This window comes from Festucalex cinctus, chromosome 1 (assembly GCF_051991245.1).
Source record: "Festucalex cinctus isolate MCC-2025b chromosome 1, RoL_Fcin_1.0, whole genome shotgun sequence".
Lineage (NCBI taxonomy): Eukaryota > Metazoa > Chordata > Actinopteri > Syngnathiformes > Syngnathidae > Festucalex > Festucalex cinctus.
Window position 1 is genome coordinate 63945360 of NC_135411.1, and position 25295 is coordinate 63970654.

Genomic DNA, 25295 nt, shown 5'->3' on the forward strand with positions numbered 1-25295 from the left:
ACATACACGCCCACAAATGTAGTCTTTGCACACATTCGTCACGTTTTATTACATTTCATACAAAATGGCTTGTTCATTCTGCAGCAGCAATGTGCTTCCGCTGGGTATCATCGGCCACAACATTAAAAATTCAGCATTTACTCATTTCTAATGAGATCCAAATCAAACACAGAATCTGATATGCTGTTTACATTGGCACTGTAAGAAAGATACAGACCGTTTGTATATTGCAGTGATTCAGATTTGCACTGTCTCACAAAAGTGTTTCTAAAATTTTGATTACCTTCCATAATGGGTGGAAAAACTTTAAATATCTTTACAAAGCCTATCACAGTACATATACAGGAACTCATTCAATGCTGCAACTGCAAGTAATGTTGTGGCTGGTGTGCGCATTTTAACAGTCAGAATTATGTGACCCTAAAACGAAGTACTGTACAAACAACTGCACACTCAGACAGGGCATGACCAAAGTACAGCCATTGGCTTCTTGTAAAACGAAAAATATAATTGTAAATCCCTTGTCATTTGACTCTACAAGACTGATTCAAATGTAAGATACATCTGCAGCTCACTGATCAAGCTTCAGGCCCATCATAATCTATGTCACCTAATCAGAAACAAGTCAATCATTTTCAGTGAGGTAAACTTGAAATAATATTTGGCAACCTGAAGCATATGGACTTGAAACAGACAGTCAATGTAGACAAAACAGTAAAATCTGTGGAAGGTTTTGAAGTAAATTACATACAGTAGAACTCATTCTAAAACAGATTTAGCCAATTTAAATGTTGAAAAACAAGTTAAACCGTCAGACTTCTCATCTTTAACATAACACTGTCTTCTAATGAATAAGTAACAGTACAATAAATTCAAAAGCACGCCTCATTAAAAAAAAAAATCATTTTTTAAATATGTATATATTCTATTTACTGCATCTTCCACGATGCACATCTTTTGTGATGACAAAGTGATGATAGCTTTTGTTTCCCACTATCATCAGAGTCTACCGTACATGTGGAAACTTGTTAAGAATTGCTTGTTCCCTACATCCTTTTCTTTTTCTCCGATCAGCCTTGTTGAGGTGTGCTGCTATAGTTCGCTACGCAAGCGAGAGATGCGAGGGCCTTTTCGGATTTCTTTCCTCTTTTCCTCCTTCCTCCTCCTCTTCTCTTCCTGCCTCAAGATCTTCCGGAAGGCCTCCGCAGTGTGAAGCACCTGGGAACAGGAAAACGAGACGTAAAGTACAGTAAATAGTGTGAATCAGTAACATGGGAGGATCTAGTTGCGTCACTTTGGACAAATAATTGTGAGCCCCTGAAAGTGGAGGCGCTTTGAACAAAAAGGTTGTTATTTCTGATCAGGAAACTGAACATTATTATCTTTATAAAGGAAGACTCTATAATATTGTGGATGTATGTAAAATGAAAAGCAAAATCCACTAGTACTGACCAAATTGTGTATGATTGGTCATCCTTCTGTACTTAAAAATCTAAAATAGTTTCCGAATTGCATGCACAAAAAATAAATAAATAAAAATAAAATAATAATAATAATAATAAAAAAAAATATATATATATATATATATATATATATATATATATATATATATATATATATATATATATATATATATATATATATTTCAATTAACACTAAAATGTGGTTTTGATTTGTTCTTGGGGCTATATATTTACATCATTCTTTAGTATTTCTCTTTAGATGTTGTGCCTTGGTTTAGCCGCAAGGTGGCGCATGTGTCCCAGGAAGTGATAACGTTGAAGCTCAGTAATGAGTGTCAGGTGTGGAAACCAGAGAAAGCAAATAGTTGTTTGACTGTAGTTGCTGCACGTATTGTGTTGTATCTTTGGACATTATTGGAAATAGAACTGATTAGAGTTGAAGCAATTGTTTGGGGTACTATATTGACATTTGACTTACATCATCTCTTTCCGTCCGGTAAGGGTTGATGAAATCCGGAGATTTCTCTGTGATTCCCAGTTCCTGTGACATCTTGGCGAAGGGAGGAACACACAAATAGAGATGAAAGTATAATTAACAAAATGAGATGCCGGTCCTCAAGAGCCCCTTGTCCAGCCTGTTTTCCATTTCTCTTTCCTTCTGTGCAGCTGAATCTAATGATCAGCTCATCAGCAAGCTTTGCGGAAGCCTGATAACGATCCTGATCATGAATCAGGTGTTAGTGGGGAGAAATATGGAAAACAGGCTGGATAGGGGCTCTCAATGACAAACCAACTAATTCCTTTCACTTTCATAAGGTAATTCAAAACATGCTCACTAGTTTCAGATGGGAACAAAACACCCGTCTTGTATCTCAAGTACAAAATTTGAGTAAAAATATAGTTTGGCTTTTTTGTGTAACTGCTTTAAGAGACACCAACTACTCACACTTACTGCCCACAACATTTGGTACACTTGCACAGTCAAATGAGCTTCTATTCAAGTGCTTTGTAAAAAAAATTCTGTCTTTGAAAGAGATTTAGAATCGAGGAAGGTCAAACAATCTTAATTTGGATCAACACCAAATTGCACACCTTTGCCCAAATACTGTTAAGTTTAAAGGGATAATTCACTCATTTAGCTTATTATAGCAATAAAAAGTTAATATTTTGTTTATAATTAGATACTTTCATTGTTTTTTTTAATGTACAATTAGTACCTTTAAAAACATTGCAACTTGCTGTTGACTGAAAAAGACATCACAAGGGCAAGCTGAGCTGTGATTGGTTACCTGAGCCCTTGTGATGTCATTTTCAGTCAACAGCCAGTTGCAAAATGTGTTTTTAAAGATACTAATTGTACATGAAAAATAATTAAAATATCACATTTATTATAGGCAAATTATTAATGTTTGACTGCCAAAAACGGCTAAATAAGTATACCTGTAATGGATTCCTTGGCTCATGTCCCATTTGTGATCTTAGTTCAGAGTATCCAGTCACCCATTTTCTCTATCTAGCCAGCGCTTCCCCATGTTCAGGGTCAAATCCTCGCTGGGGGGCTGAAGCCCATTAAGGCGGAGTCAATTATAGACCACATATAGAGACGGACAGAAAGTTTCAAACTCAAACTCACATTTGCACCTTCACTGAGTAAGAATTAAAGCCACACTCCCTGTGCCCAAGTCAAGCCAGTGCAGTATAAGTACAAGTATAGAATTCAACAAAATAAGGCTGATGTAATAAAACTAAGTGTTAATGAAAGTGTAAATGACACGTTTTTGTAATATATTGGTTACCAACCTGCATTTTTAGCAGGGAGGACAAATCTTTTTTTTTTTTTTCTTTTTTTTTAAATACAGAGCTTCTATTGGATCTCATTATTTTGTGCAGGTGTGCCTAATGTGGCTTTCCTTGGGACCCAAATGGAGTGTGGTGAGTCAACTTTTATTGGATTAACGATTGTAAATATACACTCACAAAAATATGTCTTTCAGGTGAAATTTCAGAATGGCACAAAATCTATTACGTTTTTTATGAGCTGCTCAACAGCAAACAGATGTTTGATCCATGAACAGACCAATAATTTCCTCATTCAATTAGAATAGTTATTACCGTACTATGAATTATGTTCAGCCCCCAGTGAAGAACCAAATTTCACATTTGCCTCCTTAGGTGAAGTTTAGAAAACCCCGTTCTACATAAAGCCACCAAATTTTCAAGAAAACAGCACTTAAAAAAAATAAATAAATAAATAAAAATACTTGAGTTTGGTGATGATCTTTACCAGTGTGAGGACATGTTGGTGGGCTCCTCCTGTGAAAACTCCGGTCTGGTTACAAAAATTAAGCCCCCAGCGCAGCAGTCCACCCCAGTTAGTGTTGCGGTCAAAGTAGTGGTGGACAATCCGTGGGAAGCGCAACGCCACATCGCCAAAAAATGCTGTGTTTTCCACGACGTGGGAATACGCTGGGGAGAGTCATCGCATAGAGGGTTAATCAGAAGAACAAATGAAAGGGTGTGAAATGCAGACTTTGTGCAGTAACCCCGGGTTTACACCGGATGCGGTTGCGGTGTGGTTGCAGTGCGGTTGCGGTGCGGTCCGGCGACGCAAGCAATTAGATTCCATTCATTTGAATGGTGCAGTTTACACCGCTTGCGGGTGCGTTGCGTGTCGACTGCGTCTCAGCTGCGGCGTGCCGCAGGCCTTCCGCAAGGATAGACCTATTTTCTATTTTTGCCGGACGCCGCAGCGGTAGGCCTCCGGCAAATGGCAAGCTAGCACAAAACACATCGAGCGGGACAGGAAGACCAACGCAGTTTCAAAATAAATTTCCGGTTACCTTTCAGAATAAAACACTCTCCTATCCAGCTCCTATTTCGCAAGCTTATCAGCAAAACGTGACGTGGGCGTCGCCGGGCCATGTGCTCATTCACGGTTTAGACACCAGCGAACATGGACGAGGAGAGGTTTATATTGGAGGTGGAAAACCACAAAATAATATATGACACGGCACATCCTTTTTATAAGGACAACCAAAAAAAGGATGCTGCATGGAATCTCATAGCAGAAGAAGAAGAAGAAAAGGTTAAATCAAAAGAAGTCTACCTCTCTTTTTGCTTCTCTGCTGAGCACAGACTTTCTGTATGTTTGTCGTTGTGAAATGCCACATGATCGCGCGCGCGCGGTCCCGCGAGGCACGTTGGGAAGTGGGTGGCGACGGAGCTGCCGGACCGCAGCTGTGCGGAGCCGGTGTGGATTGACCAAAAAATTGACGCGTCCGGAGCACGCAGTCAAGACGCACCGCACCGCACCGCAACCGCATCCGGTGTAAACCCGGGTAAGGCGGCGACGGGCTGCATAAATCAAACGGGATGGTGATATCGGGGCTGTCGGCAGCCGCTCGCTTTGATGGAGGAGGAACGAAGGCAAGACTGACAGAGGCATTGCTTTTGAGAGACATTCAAAGTCATTCGTATCAAACCAGTCAGGCTGGTAAAAACCGAAGGGAGTGTTTGAAAGTTGAAAGGTCAAACAAAATAAGTGGAGTCAGACCTTCTTTGAGTTTGTCGTCCAGAGGGAACGGGTCATCGGGCTGCATGTTGGCTGAGACCAGGACGTCTCTGGATTCTTCCAAAACCTGAGCAACAATATGATATGACACATTTTATAACCATGGTATTTGAATTAACCCTATAACGCCAAACATATATTAAATATGACATTTTGAGCCCTCTATTTCATGAGTATAATGTCCCCCCCACCCCCATTAAAACCCTGACGTACTGTAAATGATGACACAAGCATTGCACAGATAATCCATTAGAGGGCGGTATCACCCATCTGAGGGCCTTTCTAACGACCTTACAAGATTGCCCCAATTGAGAAAGGAGAGACACCTATTAATAGTGGGAAATGTTTTTTTCAGATTTTTGTAAATACTATGTTTGATATGTCTGCTTATTATTATATTTTTCACAGTTATAAATGTATGAATTTAAAGCATTGTGACCGAATGGACCAAATATGACAAAAGTCAAAAGTCATATGTGTAAGTTGATTTAAAAAAAAAAATAAAAAAAAATAAAGGTTTGTTCAACATGACCAATAAATACTGTATTTACAAAGAATCCGAATTTTGTACTGAGTGGAAGATGCGTTCATCTGGGCCATCTAAAATAGTGCACACTGGAGAGACCACTGTCCACTGGACAATTTCTTAGATGTCGTCATCAGATTGTGCAGTTGTATCTGTCTGTGGTGATTGTACAAAGCGGCAAAGATCTGCTGACGACGTATTTGAGCTGGAGGGTGACTAGTCCTTGGCAGACGGCAGGATATCCGTCCTCTTGGGAAACGCAGGCTGACACTACAGTATATAGCTCTCAGCCACAGTGAGAGTGTAGGGAGGAATTAATATTCTAACAAAAGCTTGAAAACCTGCTGATGAATATAATTGGCGGATTAAGAGCCTTTGATTCTCTGCTGCCCTCAAAGTCTGTACAAGCAGGTTTGCACTTGGAAAGCAGTTGCTATTGGTTTGTCAAGTATAAGAAGCTGCGTGTCCAAGTGGTTGAGACTGTTTGATTTAGTTACTGTGACGGATGGATTCACAGAAGCAGTCACTTTATTAAAAATAATTACGTCCAGTTTTGCTGTAATGAGAAAAGTTTTTGATGTACTAGCCAAGAAAGGGATGCGGGTGTACAGTGATGTGCAAAATTGTGAATGGATTCACTTTCAGTGTCAAAGAACTGCATATTTCTCACAGTAAGGTGTGAGGTAAACCCTGGACTGGTCGCCATCTTACCCCACAGCAGATGTGAGGAGAACCCTACGAAGGATTAAGATGCAGGCCCTGACACTATCTGGGGGCACATCTGAGGGACTGTTCAGCCAACTGACTGAAGGTGCAAACATTCATTTACAGCACTTTGTCTCTCCCAACCTGCATAAAGACTGCTTGCCATCCCACAGAAACTGGTGCAAAAGATGGACTCAGCCCAAGAATCTTCCTCATTATTCACACAATCACATCACAATTCATTGAATAAAGAAAAAAAAACAAAAAAACATCATTCGCACTAATTCCTAACTTAAATTGACTGTTTATATTTTGCGCTATCTAGTGGTGAACTAATAATTCAATTTAAAACCCCACTATAGTTCAATAATCTGTAATGTTTTTTCAAGGTTCAAGACAAACGTTCAACAATGTGAGTCCTTTCATCGAAAACTGATAAATGCTACTGTCAGTAGCAGACTAGCAGTCACAAGTTACCTTGAAGAGGCCTTTGAGCATGATGTCTATTATCTTGTATTGCTGGTTAATGTCATTCAGTTCAACCAGATTCTTGAGTGCGTTGAGCTGATCTTTTCTCTTTGTCTCAAATATTCGTTTATCTGGTGAGAGGAGGTCAGGAAGAAAGAAAAACACCAATGGTCTCAACTGTGGTCCTCGAGTACCCCCCAATCCAGCCTGTTTTCTATGTCTCCAACAGCCAACACAGGTGTTTCAAACTATCAGCAAGCTCTGCACGAAGCCTGATAACAACCTTCAGCTGTGTTGGCTGGGGAGACATGGAAAACAAGCTGGATCGAGGTACTCGAGGACCGGGGCTGAGAGCCAGCCGTCTAATGTATGCAAGTTCTTACTTTGTTACTGTAGCTACTTAGTTAGATTTTTATTTGTACTTAAGTATTTGTTTTCTTAAGACTTGTATGAAGAGTATTGTTATACTTAAGACTTGACTTTATTGATCCCTTTGGGATGGCTCCCTCTCGGAAATTTACATTTCCAGCAGCAATAAGAACAGATGCAAGCAGACCGGAAGGGGAATAATAATAATAAAAATAATAATAATAATAATAATAATAACAACAATAATAATAATAATAATAATAATAATAAATAAAAACCAACGGCCTACTAGGGCCACGTATAAATATATATTTTTTAGACGATGGGAGCAATATTCCAAGAAAAAAACTCGCAAATATTCCACTTAATTTATACCCCTTAAAATTCGGACGGTCTCTGGCGGGCAAACATTCTTAAAATTTTTTTTATAAACTATGCCGATACTCTAAATGGTTCAGGAACAGCTTCAAACTTACTTTGAATGCAACTATTTTTAAAGCATTTTCGGCAAAATTGCTCGTATGATAAGGGGTTTTAATAAATTATTATTTACACATTTTGGCATATCTGCTGCTCTCTGTCAATCACTTGCATTTACCTAAATATGCTAGTTTCTGGTTGGTTCGTGTTGCCGTCAGCTGAGAGGGGATCATTAAATGTTGTCTCTCTAGCTGCCGCTAGGGATGCAACGATAATTGTGATATCGTGCTATTAAAACTGTCACAATATTGTCATCGCAATGTTCACGATATTTAAAAGCTACACATCGGTTAAAAAAGTCAGGTTGATTTCTATTTGTGCAGTTGTAGCACCCTCTGGTGGCTAGTTTTTTTAGTGGTTTAATTTTCATTAGGGATGTTTTGGCCCTTCTATATTTAAAATCACTAATTGTCAGATGAAGGGGATTGTAATGTGCTTGTGAAGCGAGTCAATATGTGGAGGAACTCAATTTGGGCTTGCATCAGGTGAATAAGTGCCATAATATTAAGTGCTATTAGAGTTTGGAGGTAGTTTATATGTATTGCGGTTAGTATGAGTTCTTTTTTTTTTTCTTCATAATATTGTGACCCATTTTAAAAATAACCAACCTCCCCACAATATCGTGATAATTGTCATATCGTGAGCTTCATATCGTGAAATCATATTGTGATATTTGGATATCGTTACATCCCTAGCTGCCGTGTATGACAAGTTTAAATTAATTAAAAATTAATCAGTCTCCATCCTGCCTTTTCATTTTAAAAACTGTTTCATTAACCACCAATGAATCCTCACATTAGACTATAGCGACGCGTGTATATCTCATAAGTTTCTGAGTTTTTTTTCTTGCAAATTTGTCACTTTACAAAGTCGCAAATTTGCAAGTTTTTTTTTCCTTGCAAATTTGCGAGTTTTTATTCTTGGAATATTACCCAAAAATGTATTTATACGTAGCCCTAACACGCCGTTGTAATTGTATTCACAGTAATAAAAAAAAGAATTAAAAATCATCTTAACTTTCAAAGTCTTTTTTTTTTTTTTTTTGAAAGAAGGATACAGATCTGCAGGTTGGAGTCGCGTCTCGGCCTGTTTGTGTCACTGTTTCCCGAGCTGTGGGCGGCAGCGGCGACGGAAGCGAACGCCAGGACTGTCGCAAATAAACTCCACATGGTCAGTAGGAGGCGGCAGGACGCCAATCACCTGCGTAGAGATGCCAAAGGAGAAAATTGATGAAAAACAATCCAAACTCGGATCACATTCGGTGGACAACCATCTCCAGTATTTGCCTGAATTTTGTTACTCGGCGTGGAAAACACTAAAAAATATCAGAGAGAAAAAAAAAAAAGAAGCATGAACCAATCGGAAATAAAACAAGAATCTTTCTGGAGAAGGTAGTGGTTGTTTAGTTTATTGAATATACAACGGAAAATAAAACAAAATATGCCTATCATTGGTATGAGTTATTCTTTCATAAATAAATAAATAAAATAAAACAGCCTCCTTCAAATCAATGTCTGTGAAACCATTTCTCTGCTTTAGTACTTAAGGAACCTGAGAAGGCGGAGACATGTAGTGGGAAAATGGTCTATATGGAACACCAGAGGATCGTCAGCATTACAAGTTAGGCTACTTATGTCCCTCGACTTGCAAACTCCCCAGAGAACATTTTGAAGTATAGTAGTATCCTCTTTCCCTCCTCCTGCCCTCCCCCCTTCCTTTCTTCTCCAGTCCAATTGTTTCGCCATCCACAGCACTCGATTTTGATGTTCGCCCGTTGCTTTCCCTCCCTCTGAGCCATTCTGGAAGGGAGGGCAAGAAGATAAATAACTAAAAATAGAGCCTCATCAAATCAAGATTTTATGAAGGCAGAATCCCGAAGAAAACAAGAGCAGAAAGAGGAAATGGCTGGATGATAATTCACATTAAACATGAATAATTTAGCAAGGGCACAATCAATGTGGTATGGAGAAGGTTGGATGGAGGTGACTCCGGTGAGTACTTTGACAAAAGGATTAAGGTAACATTTCGAGTGGAAATAAGAAGTGCAAATAGTACAGTGCAAGTGTAGGATAGTGGAGAAGTAACAGGCTGACAGAAAATGGGGAGAAATTGTGACTGAATGGTGGTCAGACTCAGTTCATACAAAAAAAAAAAACAACTCTTTAAAAATCGTAATGAATTTGAGCACCATTTAACTACTCCTAAAGTGTGGAGTATACAGATAAGACTCTGCGAAGATAAAGGAGCTCAAAATAGACCAATATTTCACACTAGAAGCCAGTCCTTGATTAAAGGTGCACGATGCAAGATTAGACTCAAATTTGAGTGTTAAAATAACCATATTTTTCACCCGCACATGTTTTAAGAATTGTATAATGGACAGGAGGCACGACTGTGGCACAATGACTGTTGCCCCTATTTTTCTGTAAAAGGAAAAAATGCTGGAGGATTCGGGCCGGAAACTTTAACTTTAAACTTTAACTTGCTCTGAGCATGACGTCATGTCCCTGTTAGCTCTCGCAACTTCACGGACAGGATAGCTAATTCAAACTGGATTTAAAGAGACCTGCACCCGATACGTCTCAATCCCTTATGGAGAATCCACGGAAGGCAAAGAGAAGTCAAAAACTTTCAGACCAGCGTCACGGGAGGACGCGGATAAACATAGGAGCAGCGTTCGACAGGTGGAGAGAGCTAAGAGCTATCCTGGGGATGAAACGGGACCCACAGCTTGCTGACTTTTTGCTAAAAAGGTAAAACCTTGTAACGAAAATACGATAGGATCTATTTATGATTAGCAGTGCAGAATAAAACTACCACGGTCGCTTACTAATGTCTCCGCACTTGGGCATATATGATATTAGCAACTCACTGCTATCCTCAATGTCATCGGATTCACGGGACGCACTATTTACGTTTGGTAGGTTGTAATTACGTAAGCTTTTGTCACTCAAAATGACTTTCACATACAATGTAACTTGAAGATTAATACGTTTCTTAACTCTGGAGACATTATTAAGCCTATGAAAAAGGCGTTGTGCTCCGTGTTTACGTTTGTTCGATTAACTTGGAGGTTTGCTCGTGCCCGAAAAGTCGCGCACGCTCCTGGCCGTGTGCACGTCGCTGGGGTCCATTCCACGTTTCGCCAGAGGGGTCGCAAATGTGCAAAAACACTGAATCTTGCTTCCTGCCCCTTTAATAATAAATGTAAATAATGAAATATTTATCATGAAATGTAAGGATTTTATAATTGTATAACATTAGCATAAAATAGAAGAAAATGGAAAAAACAGTGTTGAATGTCTTGGTACTATATAATATTCTCGGATCGTAATATGGTATTTAAAATGTGGTAGCAAATAGTTGATTAAAATATATATAGTTATATCAACAACATGCACTGACTCCTCTGGAGTTGGATATAAAAATATTAATTCAAAATAGAAGATCATATATATATATTGTATGTGGAAAAAAAATATAAAATTTACCAAGTTATGACAGTTTTCAGCCCGATGCCAGCGATATGCTTTAAAGCTTTGGACTGAACTGAACTGCATATGTATTAGCTGGTGAATGCATATGGTATTCATCTTTTGGCTCTTGCCTTCAGCTTTCTGAGACTGAGCGCTAAATATCCCAAAGTGGTGCTTGAGAGCTTAAACATTACCATCTAATTGCCAGGAAGAAGGGGACCTGCCTCTTTCTAGATGTACAGCAGCTGGCTGCATTATTTGAGATTCTTGGGCGACTCAGGCAGAAGGACGGACGATGGCGTTGCTGTACGACAGATGGTTATTGCCAAGATTGTTATCACCAACTGCGCCGTTTCAGGCAGTCAAAACACCCGTAAAGTAGGTTTTGCTAACAAAGCTTGGAGAAACAATTACCTGAAACAAGCATTTGAGATGCTATCATTAACAAAGTCAGCTGTATTGTCTTTATTTGAAGCGCTGCACATAACCAGTAATCTCTGCCATCAGTTAGCATCTAACACTTGTGTTTTTTTTGCGCCAGGAAAACAGGCAGCATTTTTCACAGCCCCTTTCTGCTTGGTGGAGAAAATCGGCACTGCTGGACAGTCTCTAATCTCATTAGTCAATCAATCAATTGAATAATTGATAGATTAATCAATTCTAAAAATATTCAATAGTATATTTTATTCTTCATAGGAAGTCAATGAGACATTGTCAGGTCCCTCACTTAGGAACTTTTTTTTGCCATGGGTAACCCTGCCAACTTAGCTCGTAGGATCAATGGGACACACAAAAACCTTTATCACGATAATGTGGATACCGAAATCAACAACTAAAAAAAGACGAATGGAATAACGTACACGCTTTTGAGTTGCAAAGCCAGAGCACAGGTCAAAGTCAAAGTGCAGATCTGTGGGGTGATAAAAGCTAGGCCCTCACATTCTAATTTTTACTACTTCTGCAAGGGACACATTTTCACCTGAATTGAATTAAATTGGTAAAATAAGGTATTTTAACAGGTTGTTGATCTTCTCACCTAGTCGGATTTTGTTTCAGCTGCTGCTGCTTCAATTCACTGTGTTTTGCTCCAAGGCCAGAGAAGTGTGCTCAAGTCTTGCCAGGCGATGACAATGTCCTATGATGCAAAGGCTCAGGTTAAATGTCTTGGAAGAGGAATTCGAGAATCCCATTTTTTGTTATTAAAACTACACGTTTTCATTTCTTTTGAAATCCCTGTGATGTGCAAACATGCATCCAGAATCGGAAGATGCGATACCTCTCTGCTGCTGATCTACTCCCAGTGGCTTCAAACTAGAAAAATAATCAAGTGTGGGAGGCAGCTTGGAGCAGCCAAACGCTCCACATCCATTTAAAGACACATAGGTGAGCCTGGAGGTGTGAGCAGCTCATCGTGGGACAGGTGCCAATGCTGATCAGACAGCTGGACAACGAGCGTAGCTAGAATCTCCACAGGAAGCCTCGTGTGGTTTGATACATCATAGTCGGTTACATCATCTTTCCGTTCACCAAACAAAGTTTATTATCTTCGGTACCAGACAAATTAAAAATCAAGTTAAAATTACCGTTGACGCCATTAAAATTGAAAGAGTAAATAAAATTAAAATTTTCGGCATTTTAATCAATGCAAAATTGTTCTGGAAATCGTATATAGAAAATGTTAAAGAAAGAAGAAGAAAAATATCATATGCTGCAATGGGTTAAGGGGCAGATGTGACTTAAAACCCCCCCAGTAAGAACACAAAGCAAATGTGTGTTTCTGTTAAACGGGTTAAACTGTGGAACAATCGTGAAACTGAATTGAAAAACTGAATCACTTGCTATGTTTAAAGGTGCAGTCTGCCGGATTCACTCAGGAAAATGCACTTTTTAAATACAGGATGTACACACTTTAACTTTCTCTCAGTTTATACATCTGTGCTTATGTTAATCTTTGGTGGTGATTTCGTCCTAAACCCCCACACCCCAGCCTGTATTTTGTCATTTTGTGTTTGTTTTGTAAACAGAGGGACGTTCCTGTGGAAAGACAGTGTTTACACCCCTCCAGCCAATTGCAGAGCGGGGGGTGGCGTGTCGCAAACGGGGCCGAGCGGACGTGTCGGCTGAGTGACGTCACTCCGGCAATTTGTAAACACGCACGGATTATTATTATTTTTTTTTCACTCACTCACTCACTCACTCACTCACTCACTCACTCACTCACTCACAGAAGCTTACGTGTGTGAATGAGTGAGTGAAGAAAAAAAAAAAATCAGTGCGGTGTGTGCTTTCAAATTGCAGCGGGAGTGACATCACGCAGCCGACATGTTCGCCCGGCCCCGTTTGCGACACGCCACCCCCAGCTCTGCGATTGGCTGGAGTGGTGTAAACACTGTATTTCCACAGAAACGTCCCGCTATTTACAAAACAAACACAAAATGGCAAAATGGGGGGGCGGGTGTTGTGGACGAAATCACCACCAAAGATTAACATAAACCCAGATGTATAGACTGAGAGAAAGTTAAAGTGTGTACATCCTGTATTTAAAAAGTGCATTTTCCTGAGTGAATCTGGCAGACTGCGCCTTTAATCAGAGGTTTAAAAAAAAAAATATAGAGCTATGAAAATATATAAATCAGGTATAAATATAAATTTATCATATTGTGATTAGATTAATTGTATATGTAGGGCTTTCTTTTATTTCACTTTTTTTGCATAAGCGTTTATAACTTACACTAATATTTGTAAAGTGCATGTTATGCTTATTTTCCATTCTTTTTTCTTTCTATTTTAATGATATATTATTAAATATAATAACCTATAGTACATTATATGATATATAAGTTAACGGGGTAGGACTTGATGTTCTTGCACTTTTTCCTACTACCTTTGAACATATGAATTCTGACTTTGCTGAGAATTCGCTTCCTTTTTGGCTTTTATTTTCTTCCCTTCACTTTTATTTTATAATTTGTATTGCATGTTCGATGTTCAATAATCCAAACCTAACCAAAAAAAATCTGCAAGCTGACATTCAATCAAATGCGACCATATGGACCGTCGCGAGTCAGTTTGTATACTTATTTCAAACTATTATGTGTCAAACGGATATGTACAACTGTATTCACTGCAAAACAAATATATTACAATGACCACATCAGACCTCTTAGCCAGCACGGGTAAAATCACACTAATAAATGTAACTCGCTGATCACTCACCGCGTCAACGCGAGAATCAGAGGCTCGTTTTAAATCTCGCTCCGCACTAATCTTGAATTTCAGCACACCGAAAACCTCGACATGATGGTCACTTTATCCGCGAAGATCCTCAGGTGACATATACGCGAGCACACACATCGGGTTGCAGCAGTTCATTTACATATGGACACTTACAGCTGCTCCACTCCGCCGATGACACAAGCGCACCGGCAAGCTTCCCTCCGACGAATGACAGCAAACAGTCACTCAGCTCAGGCATTGGTTTCCTACCGGAGTGGTTAGAGGAGACACCAAAAGCGGTAAGTTCCGTTTCCGCACGACTGCTTCCGCTGAGTTATTGGGAATATACCAAAATAAAATAATAATAAAAACACGTGCAAGGTAAAAACCGAATGCGTTTTGTAAGAGGAGCAATGATGACAACGTGGACTGTACTAATTATCGCAAATGTTTTAACAGCCAACTAACTAATTGGAAAGATTATATATATGTATATATATATATCCATCCATCTATCCATTTTCTTGACCGCTTATTCCTCACAAGGGTCGCGGGGGGGGTGCTGGCACCCATCTCAGCTGGCTCTGGGCAGTAGGCGGGGGACACCCTGGACTGGTTGCCAGCCAATTGCAGTGATATAAATATTTATATATATATATATATATCCGGCCTTCCTGGGTGGAGTTTGCATGTTCTCCCCGTGCCCGTGTGGGTCTTCTCCGGGTACTCCGGTCTCCTCCCACATTCCAAAGACATGCATGGCAGGTTAATCGGGTGCTCCAAATTGTCCCTAGGTGTGCTTGTGAATGTGGATGGTTGTTCGTCTCTGTGTGCCCTGCGATTGGTTGGCAACCAGTCCAGGGTGTCCCCTGCCTACTACCCAGAGCCAGCTGAGATAGGCGCCAGCACCCCCCGCGACCCTTGTGAGGAATAAGCGGTCAAGAAAATGGATATATATATATATATAAAACAAACAACAAAATAACTAAACCTTAAAGGGATAGTTCGGATTTTTTTACATGAATCTCTATTTCATCCTCACCTTCAGTGTGTGCAATCATCTCTGACTTACCCCTGACAGCGTTCTGTGACACGAGTTCTGGTCCGGTGTTGGACGAGAGGAAAATAGTCCAGCAAGCTGACTGGTGTCACAGAAATAAAGCGTTTTTCTCCTAAAAACTATTTGTATTCAAAAGAGTGATACATTTGCATCACAATACTCCTTTCTGGAAAAAGTCAGACGCCAGTACCGCCAGGCACTACTTTTCTGTTCGTATCACTGCGCGGAGCCCCGCATGCAGCTGATAGACGCTGATTGACTATTGAAAACTCATGTCAAGTTTAACAAATGTATGTTAAAAATGTTTTTTTGTTTTTTTTTTTTACATTTGTTACTAATTAATTTTGGACATAAATGAAAGATTGTAGCCACATTTAGACATTGCTTTGATTTCATGGCCCCACATATCAAAGGGATGTGGTGCTTTGTGATGCCGTGATGCATGCCCCCCCCCCCCCCCCCTTTTTTTTTTTTTTTTTTTTTTTTTAATTAACCATGTTCAAAAGTATAAGTATACAAAAAACGTTGTATACAAGGGGGTATATATACATAAGTCACGTACATTCAAAAAGTTTATAAGTAGTACAAATACTGATTGTTTTTAAAGCCTTTTTGTTCGCTGAGCTTCTAATCAATTTTATATAAGATATAGTATCGTTATGAAAGTGTTTCAAGTTTGGTTGTTGGTTGATGTATTTGCATTTGTGGAGATAGAATTTAGCTAAGATCCTTTTTTCTTTTTCCTGTCTTCCACCCCTTACAAAAGTAACAACAAAATTTCATTTATATGAATTCCAGAGAATGGCAATAAAATAAAGACAACAAGAACAAACACATGCACTTTGGCAGCACGGCACATTCTATACTAAATTGAAATGTGGAAAAAAAAATGTTCAGATGAAAATTAGAATTACAAAAAAGTACAATTAAAATGATTGTCCTCTTTCTGAGAATTTGTGAAATGTTGTCCGATCACTCTAGAATGGAACAGCATCTGTAGCAGTGACTGCTGCAGAACAGCCTAATTGGACTTCGCTTTCTGTAAAGTAATAGCAACTTCTAAGTGCTTGTATGGAAGTAAAACTCATATCACTGCTTTTGTCCTTGAACGCAACTGTATGAAGTCCATAGGGCATTTGTATTGTTGATTCACCTTTTTGTTAAGCAACATTCAATTGAATTTAACAAACACAGCAAATTCAATTTTTGTGTAAACCCTATTGGGACATATGGGTTGAGAACTGATATCACAAAGTACAACGCAACAACAAAATGATGGCCAAATGCTTTCCAAATGTATGTGTCACTTTTCGAGAGCACTTTCAGTGTTCACTGTGAAGTCAGACAAACAGACGGACACGCTCCCAAAACGTCTGAAGAAACCAGTTAAGGAACAATAAAGTGGCTTTTCAAGTCGGTATTGTGGACTGTGTTGTATTGTAGAACAAAAATTATGGTAGAAGCTCCATATTCTAACAATTTCAACTGAGGAGGGTCTTGAATCAAAATTTTTGCTTTCAACATACAGACTAGAATGAGTTTCCTTCTGGTCAATGTGATAAGGAAAGCGAGATAACCAAAAACAAATGAGTTTTTAAGTACAATATTGGTTGTTACTGAGAAAGCAGTGCTAAGTGTGTTGTTCACACAATTTCAAAGGACTTAAGAGTGAAAACTACACTAACAGTTAATGAATTGCCAGACAAAGTCAATGAAGAAGGATTGCTGCTTTTGGAAGTAAAATATCTATATACACAATTCGGACCACTACTAAGTTATGATATGTTTTGATTTTGGCTGGAAGTGACCTGCTGTAGTTCACGTATATTTACTCTACTTACCTAGTGCCTGTGTGTGTGTGTGTGTGTGTATGTGTGTGTGCGCATAGGTATTGCTTTGCTTTCGATTGGGTACTAGTGAGATTCATTTGAAGTTTGGGATACAGGATGTTGCAGAGCAAACTGGGGCTCTCGGAGGGCGGCAGTGAGTCCAGGGAGTCCATCACACTCCTTACTCTCTGCTTGTGCTCATCTGTGGGTGGAGGCTGAAAGACACCACTCTGCATCTGAATAAAAAAAATGAGCACAGGCAATTTGGTTTGGGGAAAGTCAAAGAAAACGATAAGGGCTTGTAGAGAACAATTTGTCCTGGTTTGGGTTGATTTTGTTACTTTTGTCATGGCTCGAGTTTAATTTTGGTTTAGTGATTTTGTTCTCATGTTTCTTTAAGTTCTTGTCATGATCTGTGTTTTGTCATATTGTTCTTGTGGGCTTCCCCCATCTTGTCAAACCTGATTATGTCCACCTGTGTTTGCCTACCCCTCCTATTGTGTTAACCCATCAACACCCTCTTGTGTCTTGTCCACCAGCTGTGTCTCGTTGTGTCAATTAGTGTTTGTATTTAGTCTCTTGTCTCCCCTCTGTCTGCGTCGATTCATTATGGTTTCATCCTGTCCTGCTGTCTGTTTTTGTCTTCAAGTTCCCCCATGATTTGCCTTGCTTGCTTGTTTTGTTTGTTAGCCATATCCTTGTTTACCGCCTTGTTTTTGTTTAATTAAATAGCTTTATTGACTACACCTCTGCCTCCACGCCCTGCTTCCCTGCACCTCGGTCCTCAACCCTCCGAACTGTAACAGAATTATATTATAACAAGACGTGGAGCGATAGCAGAGAATAGGAGTGGGATGTAAACCCAATATGACTAGCATGACAAAAGTCATGCAATGCAAGATTAGCAAAGCTACTGACATTTTTAAATTGGAAACAAACATGGCTTGAATAGGACAAGAAGCAGTGGCTTGTGAAGCACATGTAACTGATTGGCTATGATCTGGAGTCTGGACTCATCTGGCACTCAGCCAATTTTCAAAGGCATATTAAGACATTTTCCACACGCATAAAATGCAGAGGAATCGCCACTCTGTGGCGGCCCAGCCATAGCGACAGCGGGACTTGGTGTGAAACTCCAGCAGACACCGATGTGTATTGCGCACAAGTCGGAAGGCAAACGCACGAGCGGAGCTCCAACGTGACGCCTCGACGCGAGCCTCTCGCAGAAGCATACTGAGGCCTTAACACGTTGTTTATGTGTATTTATTTATTTTTTTATTAAACTTGCAATTACTATTTGTTTTGAGAATTATTAATTTCGGGTTTGTATTTTAGTTTTACATGCTGAAGTGATTTGTATCGGCTACTGCACGTCATGAGCATAAAAGAGAGCGAGACTCCTTCGAAAAGTTGAAGGAGAGGAGAGCTTGAAATCCTGTCCTGCCATGTCTGGTTAATTTAGCAGAAAACATCATAAACTTTTAACAATTTGTAACCCGCCTTTTACCCAGCTTCTGCATGGGAACAACATTTTAGGATTACAGGAAGTAGGAAGTACGGTGCCACGATCGCTTTCGTGTCAGAACTGCTTGCCGACTGCGGAGGGACATACACAACAACACTAACACTAAATGCCCAAAACCGCCCGATAAGGGGTGAGTGTTTTTAAAGTAATATAACTACACCGGGCGTCAGTCTACCGTAAACATCATGAGCACCGAACACCGAGGTCTCGCGAGACGGGACATTCCGAGAATTGCGCCTCAGAAGCGAAACTCTCTTCAATGGAAACAAAGACAATTCGAAATTGAACTTTATCGAAATAGTACAATATCGCTTTTATTTTTGCGAAAAAGGGTAATGGAAACACACCTAGTGAAACCAAACACAGAGAAAGCTGTTCTCACTAAATTATACTAAAACTTATCCGCGCAGGTCACTACAGGGGCATAGATCAGGGCTGCCAGTTGCCCGTGCTCACACTCGGACCGGCCTTCAATTAGTTAAAAAAAAAAAAAAAAGTTACCGTTGCTGAGACAATGCAAGATATAATACCAGTGTTAACCACCAGAGAGCAGACATTTCTCACCACCAATATCCATCAGAGAAGAAGAGAGCATTATGGCCACCACAAAACAGTAACAAAAGTACACAAACAGCGATTTTTGTTTTTCACAGCATTGACATTTGCATTTGAAGTACATGAGGAATTGGTACATTTGTATCCTCCAAAAACAATGACGTTGAAAGGGGAACTCAACCCCCCCAAAAAATCTATAGACCCTTCCAGCTGACGTCACTTTACCCAGAATGTTTAGCGACCGCTTATCCTCTTGGTGGTCAAACAATCCATAGAAAGACACAGAGGGGGCATCGTTTTCGGTGAACGATTCGTCTAAACATGACAAATGTACCAAAAAACATCCATAGTTATCATGGTTACTGCGACACACTTAGAACAAGCCGTTCTTAGCCGGTATCGGCAAAAGCTGGAGTTGGTTGGAGGGAAAGATTCCTATCTACTTTCACTATCGGCCTGGTCAAAGCAAGCCACAATGTTCCCACAAATAACTTATCACAATATTTTAAATGATCTCATTGTGAAGAAGAGCGCCTACACATGCGAGGACTTTGACGCCATCAAGAGCCTAAGAACTATTTTGTGTCTGGATGGGTAGGATGTCGGCTGCGTTCAACACGACAGTGTTTGTCTCGTAGCAGCAAAGGTATGCTCTATTTATCTTTTGGTTGACATGGCTACTGATGTAAAACGTTATTCATGAAATTGTTTGTGTCCGGATAAACTCATCTTGCTGTACGTCCGCGGCGCCTCCCGGAGGGGAAACATTCCATAACAAATGAATGTAGAGAGCTTGATTTTCGGCGATTGTTTTCGTTAAAAAGTGGGAAATATGTCAAGTGTCACAAAAAACGTCCCGAGTAAGACACTACATTACTGGGAATCATTGAAACTAGTCGTTTGTAGCCGCTAGCTACATAAAAATTGAGTTTGCTGGGGGAAAAAGTGGAAATGGAAGCCTAAGGTATGTTGTTTTTGGTTGAAACAGTATGTCGATCACTACTTTCATGGTGTAAATTGTCATTCATTAAATCGTTTGTGTCCGTTTGTGTCATCTTGTTGTATAACGAAGTCTTCGAGCTATCTTAGCTTGCTAGCTGCTAACAAACAGACCACACATCTTCACATTCTTCAGCAGAAATCAAGTCGAGTTAAAGTGTTAATTGTAATAATTGCGTTAACTTTTTGTTCAAAATGACTTGAGTACTTGAGTAAAGTGATTGTTTCACCAAAGATAATATGGCTCATTCATCACGACTGCCTCGAATTTACAATCAGAGGTTAATGTTATGACCAGCTGTGTATGAAAAAGAGAAAAACTACCTAATAGAAAATTATCTGAACATATCCTCATACTTTTTGTGGGTGGAAAGCAGTTGCGTCATAGTTTTGCTCGCAGTCTCTAGCCATCGTGCTCGTCTTTCACTCCTTACTCATGTCTACCGTCTGGTTTAGAATTCCTGCCGGCAGCCGAAAGAATGATCTCATCTCTGTTTGAGCTATTAGAGCATCTGTCGGCCGCACACAAGTTCACCATAGCATTGGTATCTGATTTATCAACTGTTTGACCTATTTTCTAGCTCACACTGATTGTTTTCTAATTTAAACGCATTGACGTCCTGACCACCACCGCTAGGGGCGCACTTCAACGTGACGTCACACTAGAAGGGTCTATAATATGAATTAAACCGCAAAATCACCCCGTTTTTATTCATCTCAGGGGGGGCGGCCATTTTACCGATTGCGTCGAGTGAAAATGACATCACAGTTGCTCAGGGCTCGCATAACAACCAATCACATCTCAGCTCCACAAAACAAGTGAGCTTCAGAGTTATTAAGAGTTTTGGAATTTTCGTCTTAGTTAATTTTTATTTTGTTTTCATTTTTGGTTTTTAAATTTAATGAGTTTGAATTCGTTTTCAGGGCAGTTATATTAGTTTTTATTAATTTCAGTATTAGTTTTCATTTTAAAAAACGTGTATTACCTGTGTGCAATATTTAATAAACATAATGGTAAAATTAAAAAAGTAACGCATTTCTTATTCTCTCTAAAAAAAGCAGGTGAGCCAAGCCATTGGAGCCAAAAGTCAAGCGCACAAAATTGATGTTGTGATTTCATCTGAAGGTGCTTTTCCATTGGCTGCTGCTAGATGACATCACTTCTATGTGACACACTTCCAAACATCCTTATTCTGATTAATATCGAAATAAGTATACTTAAAATCACATTTAAAATCAACCCCAAAGACTCATGTATTAAATTAATTACCAAAGACTAAAACACAAGACATTTTCGCTATAATTATAGTTATTTTTAGTTAGTTTTGGAAACGTATAATGCAGTTTCAGTTAAGTTTTGTTTTTTAAAACGATTTTCATTTTTATTTTATTTCATTAACAAAAATGTTTTTTGTTTTTTCTTATTTTAGTTTTAGTTATTTCGTTAACTAAAATAACCTTGGTGAGCCGTTACTGGTCGTTAGTACTCGTTACCTGAGCAACTGATGTCATTTTCAGTCGATGAAATGGATAAAAACGAGTGGAATTTGCTGCTTAAGTCATAGCCGACAAAAAAATAAAATAAAAATAATAATAATCAGAATAGCGTGTTTACACTAGTGGGCTACATATATTACTGTAAAGAAATGTTCAGGGGGGTTGACTTTAATAGTGTTTAAATGCATACAGTGGCTTAATTGGAGAAGCGACTATTATAATAGACTCAGCTTAGACAGGGAACATCAGCGACCAATTGGTGAGTGAGCCAGCCTATCAATTTGGGGTTGTTAGTACAACGAACCACTGAATATCGAGTGTGGCGACTTTAGATTATAAATGATTGATGAAGGAAGGATTTTGGTCGTTGTTTGCTCCTGTTAACCCAAAGCAAAACCAACGTGGTGCCCCTAGAGGTTATCGAGGTAAATATAATTTACCTCTGTAACGTCCAGATTATTAATTCGTCCAAAAAACGACCCAATTATCGCTACAAATGAAAGGTTTCCTCTGCAGACAAACCATTTACAGCAAGAAGCTTGTACTTATTTTGTTCTTTGTTTGAATATGATCACATTTAAACACAGTGGCTTTCATCAAATATAGTACAGTAGAATTGGGGGAAGTTGTAAATAATTTGTTTTAGAAATATGAACAAACTGTGTATTAGGCTGTAATTGATGCACAACTCTCCATATTATGGTCAATTTCTTTCTCACTAAGCTATTATCAATGGATTACCATTGTAAGGCAGTCAAAAGACAAAGCTCCGTGAAATTCTATAGCCTCATGTGGCAAAGCAGTCTGAGGCAAACTTATCAACACTGTCAGTTTTAAACATTTAATTTGATTTAAATTGGGGCCCACAGTCCCCCTCAAAGTGAAATGTTATCTAGCAAACAGCTGATGAGCAAGTTTATTGTTCTACAAAAGTACTCTTTGCAATAAACTTGGGCTTTCCATGATTATGTTTCTGATACAGTGAATTGCTGTCCTTGATTTTTTTTTTCCTTAAACATAAAATAACACACACGGACAAAACTGTTTGTACCCATCTGTCAAAGTCCATTAGTAACATACAGTGGCAGTGTGCGGCTTTTCAATTAAAATGGCGGCTGGCGTTCAGTGTCAATAATAACTTTAGGTGTCTTGAGCATGTACATGGTTGTGTGTGTGCATTTGCATCATCTGTGTTCACCACATGCACATGGATACCTGTGTGAGGAGTAGCCTGAGGGATTGTGATGCTTCCTGGCTGAGCTTCTTAACCCCTTTCTTCTCTACTGCATCAATCACCTGGAGCAGGTCAGGCTCCCACTGTACCACCAGAATGCCATGCCGCAAGAGCTACACAGTAAACAAACAAACAGATAGATGTGGCCATACAAATGGGTGTTAACACACAGATCCACATTTGTACTACCTGTATTGAGTTTTACCACATACACAGAACCCCATGGATAAAATGTGCTGCTTAGAAAAAGCCTCCATAAAAGATGCTTGATTTGGAGGTGTGGGGTGTGTGCAACATCTCACAAGTGTGATGACCCTGAGAATGGCTGGGTGCAGAAGGAAGCTCTCGCCTGAGCTACGCAGGCAGTAGAGGAGGAATCGACTCCATGGCTGACTGACTTCATAATTGGCTAAAACACAACACAGACACAGACAGACACACACACACACACACACACACACATACACACGCACACACACACACACACACACACACACACACACACACTAGTAACTCCAAAAATCAAGACAGATTCAAAACCAACCAATTAAATTTAAATACTTTTAAATCCAGGTTAACAACTATGTTCTTTTCCCATATCTATGATTAACTCAGTCACTCCCACCATTTTTTCACTGAAGCGAACCCCTTCGCTCTCTTTTACTTGATTTTGACTAATTTTTCCAGGCCCACAGAATATTCTGTTCTACTGCTATAAAAACATGGAACCTACCAAAGATTAGAGTATCGTATTTCCTCAGGGAAAAGAAAGAAGTATATTTCTATCTGTTTCCATTCTGCAGCAATTAGCGAATATAGTTAAGGTTCATCATTATTCACAAATTTGTTCAAAACAGTGGGGGAAACAGCTTTTTGTAACATGGCCGTGGTTGATCTCTTATACTCTGCTGCCACCTGCTGGCCATTTTTAACTACCATTGCTTCAAGCATTCTTTTCAGTTCAGAGGCTGCATCAAAGCCTTCTGTATGCTCTAGCATAAAAAACATAAAAACGTATAAATACGTCTTTGGGAGCATGGTAATATTTAAAATAGAACATATTTATATGTTTTTGGGAGCAAATGAGTTAAGGCAGTTCAATGCATTCTAAAAATGACGTCTTCCAAGATCTGCTATTTTAGTAAGCTACTTTTTATTTCTTTACTTTGGTTTTAAATGTCTTTAAGTATTTGGTTTGTAACTACTTCTAAATGTCATAATAAAATGAAGCGTATTGATTGTACTGTAGGTAAAAAAACAAAAACAAAACAAAAGCACTTCATGCTTGTGCATAACAAGGACGTGCCTTGTTATCTAGGGAAATGATGGTCAAAATAGATGCTTTCGAAACACCTTGATGATGATTCTGCTGTAGTTTGGTCTCATTTTGTTTGTGTTTATATCTGCGTATCGCTGATATCACTTTGGATTATACAGCTATAACAGGAAGAATACCCTGCATTGCAACCCCCTCCACCTTGGTCAAGGCAGCTTACATTAAGACTGTCTTGTCTTTCCCAATCGCCTGAAAATGAGTCTCTTTAAGATGTCTCTCTGACTGCAAAAATGGAAGTCAACTGCCTGGGGGTAGACTAAGTAGGGACTAGCAGAACAATACACTGAAAGGGCAGAGCTGACATTAAGTATTTTTTTATGATTATAAATAACACCTGTCTGAGGACTCTTCCTCTGAAGGAAGCCAAACAAGGAGCAGATGCAGTTGACTGAGGCTCGCAGCAGTAGTTCATTCTTCTGAAGAGGACATGTAGAGAAGTCGTTATACCTCCTGGGAGAAGAAGAATTACATCTATCCATCCATTTTCCAAACCGCTTATTCCTACACTATTAAATACAGTTTAACTGAATGGGCAGCATCAGAGGTCATCAAGAGAACATGACACAGAATATCAACATTGAATATGTAGGCACTATTATTATTATTATTATTATTATGACCCACTGGTGTGGAACATAGGTCTGCTTCTAAGCTAGTTTGTACAATGTATTTACAGTACTGAAAGTACTGGATATATTTTCGTTCCATATATAAAACAAAAATCAAGTGCCAATATATAATTTGGTTTCTCAAATATATGTATTCTTTCATTGACTGAGTTTGTTTTTTTATAACTTAAAAATTTATGCTTTATGATCAATAAAATGCTTCTGTATTCAGCATCTAGGAGGTTATGTTAATAATGAAATTGTGGGAAATTTGGGGTTATTCATCAGAACACCAATTCTGCATTCACAACTTCACTGACAATGAGCCTATATAGGCCTAATGCTAAACATATCCAGAGGTGTCTACTATGCCTCCAC

At 39.2% G+C, this 25295-nt stretch overlaps 2 protein-coding genes and 1 long non-coding RNA gene across 9 annotated transcripts in view; 1 reads left to right on the forward strand and 2 right to left on the reverse strand.

Annotated features, from left to right (window-relative positions):
- Positions 1-19: 19 nt before the first annotated feature.
- ccdc134 (coiled-coil domain containing 134) lies at positions 20-15727 on the reverse strand. Of its 5 annotated transcripts, XM_077501587.1 has the most exons (9): positions 15347-15727; positions 14449-14540; positions 12095-12193; positions 8640-8782; positions 6743-6864; positions 5017-5101; positions 3748-3929; positions 1942-2013; positions 20-1218 (listed from the first exon to the last, which is right to left on the reverse strand). In XM_077501587.1, the coding sequence occupies exons 4-9, from the start codon at positions 8749-8751 to the stop codon at positions 1093-1095; spliced, it is 699 nt and encodes a 232-aa protein (XP_077357713.1). In that variant the 5' UTR covers positions 8752-8782; positions 12095-12193; positions 14449-14540; positions 15347-15727; the 3' UTR covers positions 20-1092. The 5 variants fall into 5 exon arrangements, with proteins under 5 accessions (XP_077357713.1, XP_077357705.1, XP_077357722.1 ...); XM_077501579.1 differs by lacking the exon at positions 15347-15727 and having other exon boundaries at positions 14449-14777; XM_077501596.1 differs by lacking the exon at positions 15347-15727 and having other exon boundaries at positions 14275-14777.
- Positions 2200-6464, forward strand: LOC144004461 (uncharacterized). The gene is made up of 4 exons (XR_013279379.1): positions 2200-2279; positions 3354-3395; positions 6233-6371; positions 6439-6464. It is a non-coding gene; the product is annotated as an uncharacterized LOC144004461 (long non-coding RNA).
- Positions 15728-16453: 726 nt separating the features above from the next.
- The window catches only part of mei1 (meiotic double-stranded break formation protein 1), a 58682-nt gene continuing 49840 nt past the window's right edge, over positions 16454-25295 (reverse strand). For all 3 annotated transcript variants that reach the window (XM_077501638.1, XM_077501630.1, XM_077501643.1), the window contains 5 exons: positions 24644-24725; positions 23276-23382; positions 22955-23086; positions 17278-17399; positions 16454-16707 (listed from right to left, as the gene is read on the reverse strand). In XM_077501638.1, coding sequence (XP_077357764.1) covers positions 16638-16707; positions 17278-17399; positions 22955-23086; positions 23276-23382; positions 24644-24725 — 513 coding nt within the window. In that variant the 3' untranslated portion in view covers positions 16454-16637. The remainder of the gene's footprint in view (positions 16708-17277; positions 17400-22954; positions 23087-23275; positions 23383-24643; positions 24726-25295) is intronic.

Bases quoted from the DNA above. Each gene is read 5' to 3' on its own strand.
- ccdc134 (XM_077501587.1), bottom strand. From the start codon at position 8,751: ATGTGGAGTTTATTTGCGACAGTCCTGGCGTTCGCTTCCGTCGCCGCT. The intron at 5,102-6,742 runs GTAACTTGTGAC...ATTGTTGCTCAG, and splicing joins TGCTCAAAGGCCTCTTCAAG to GTTTTGGAAGAATCCAGAGA. The intron at 3,930-5,016 runs GTCTGACTCCAC...GACTCTCCCCAG, and splicing joins GGACGACAAACTCAAAGAAG to CGTATTCCCACGTCGTGGAA.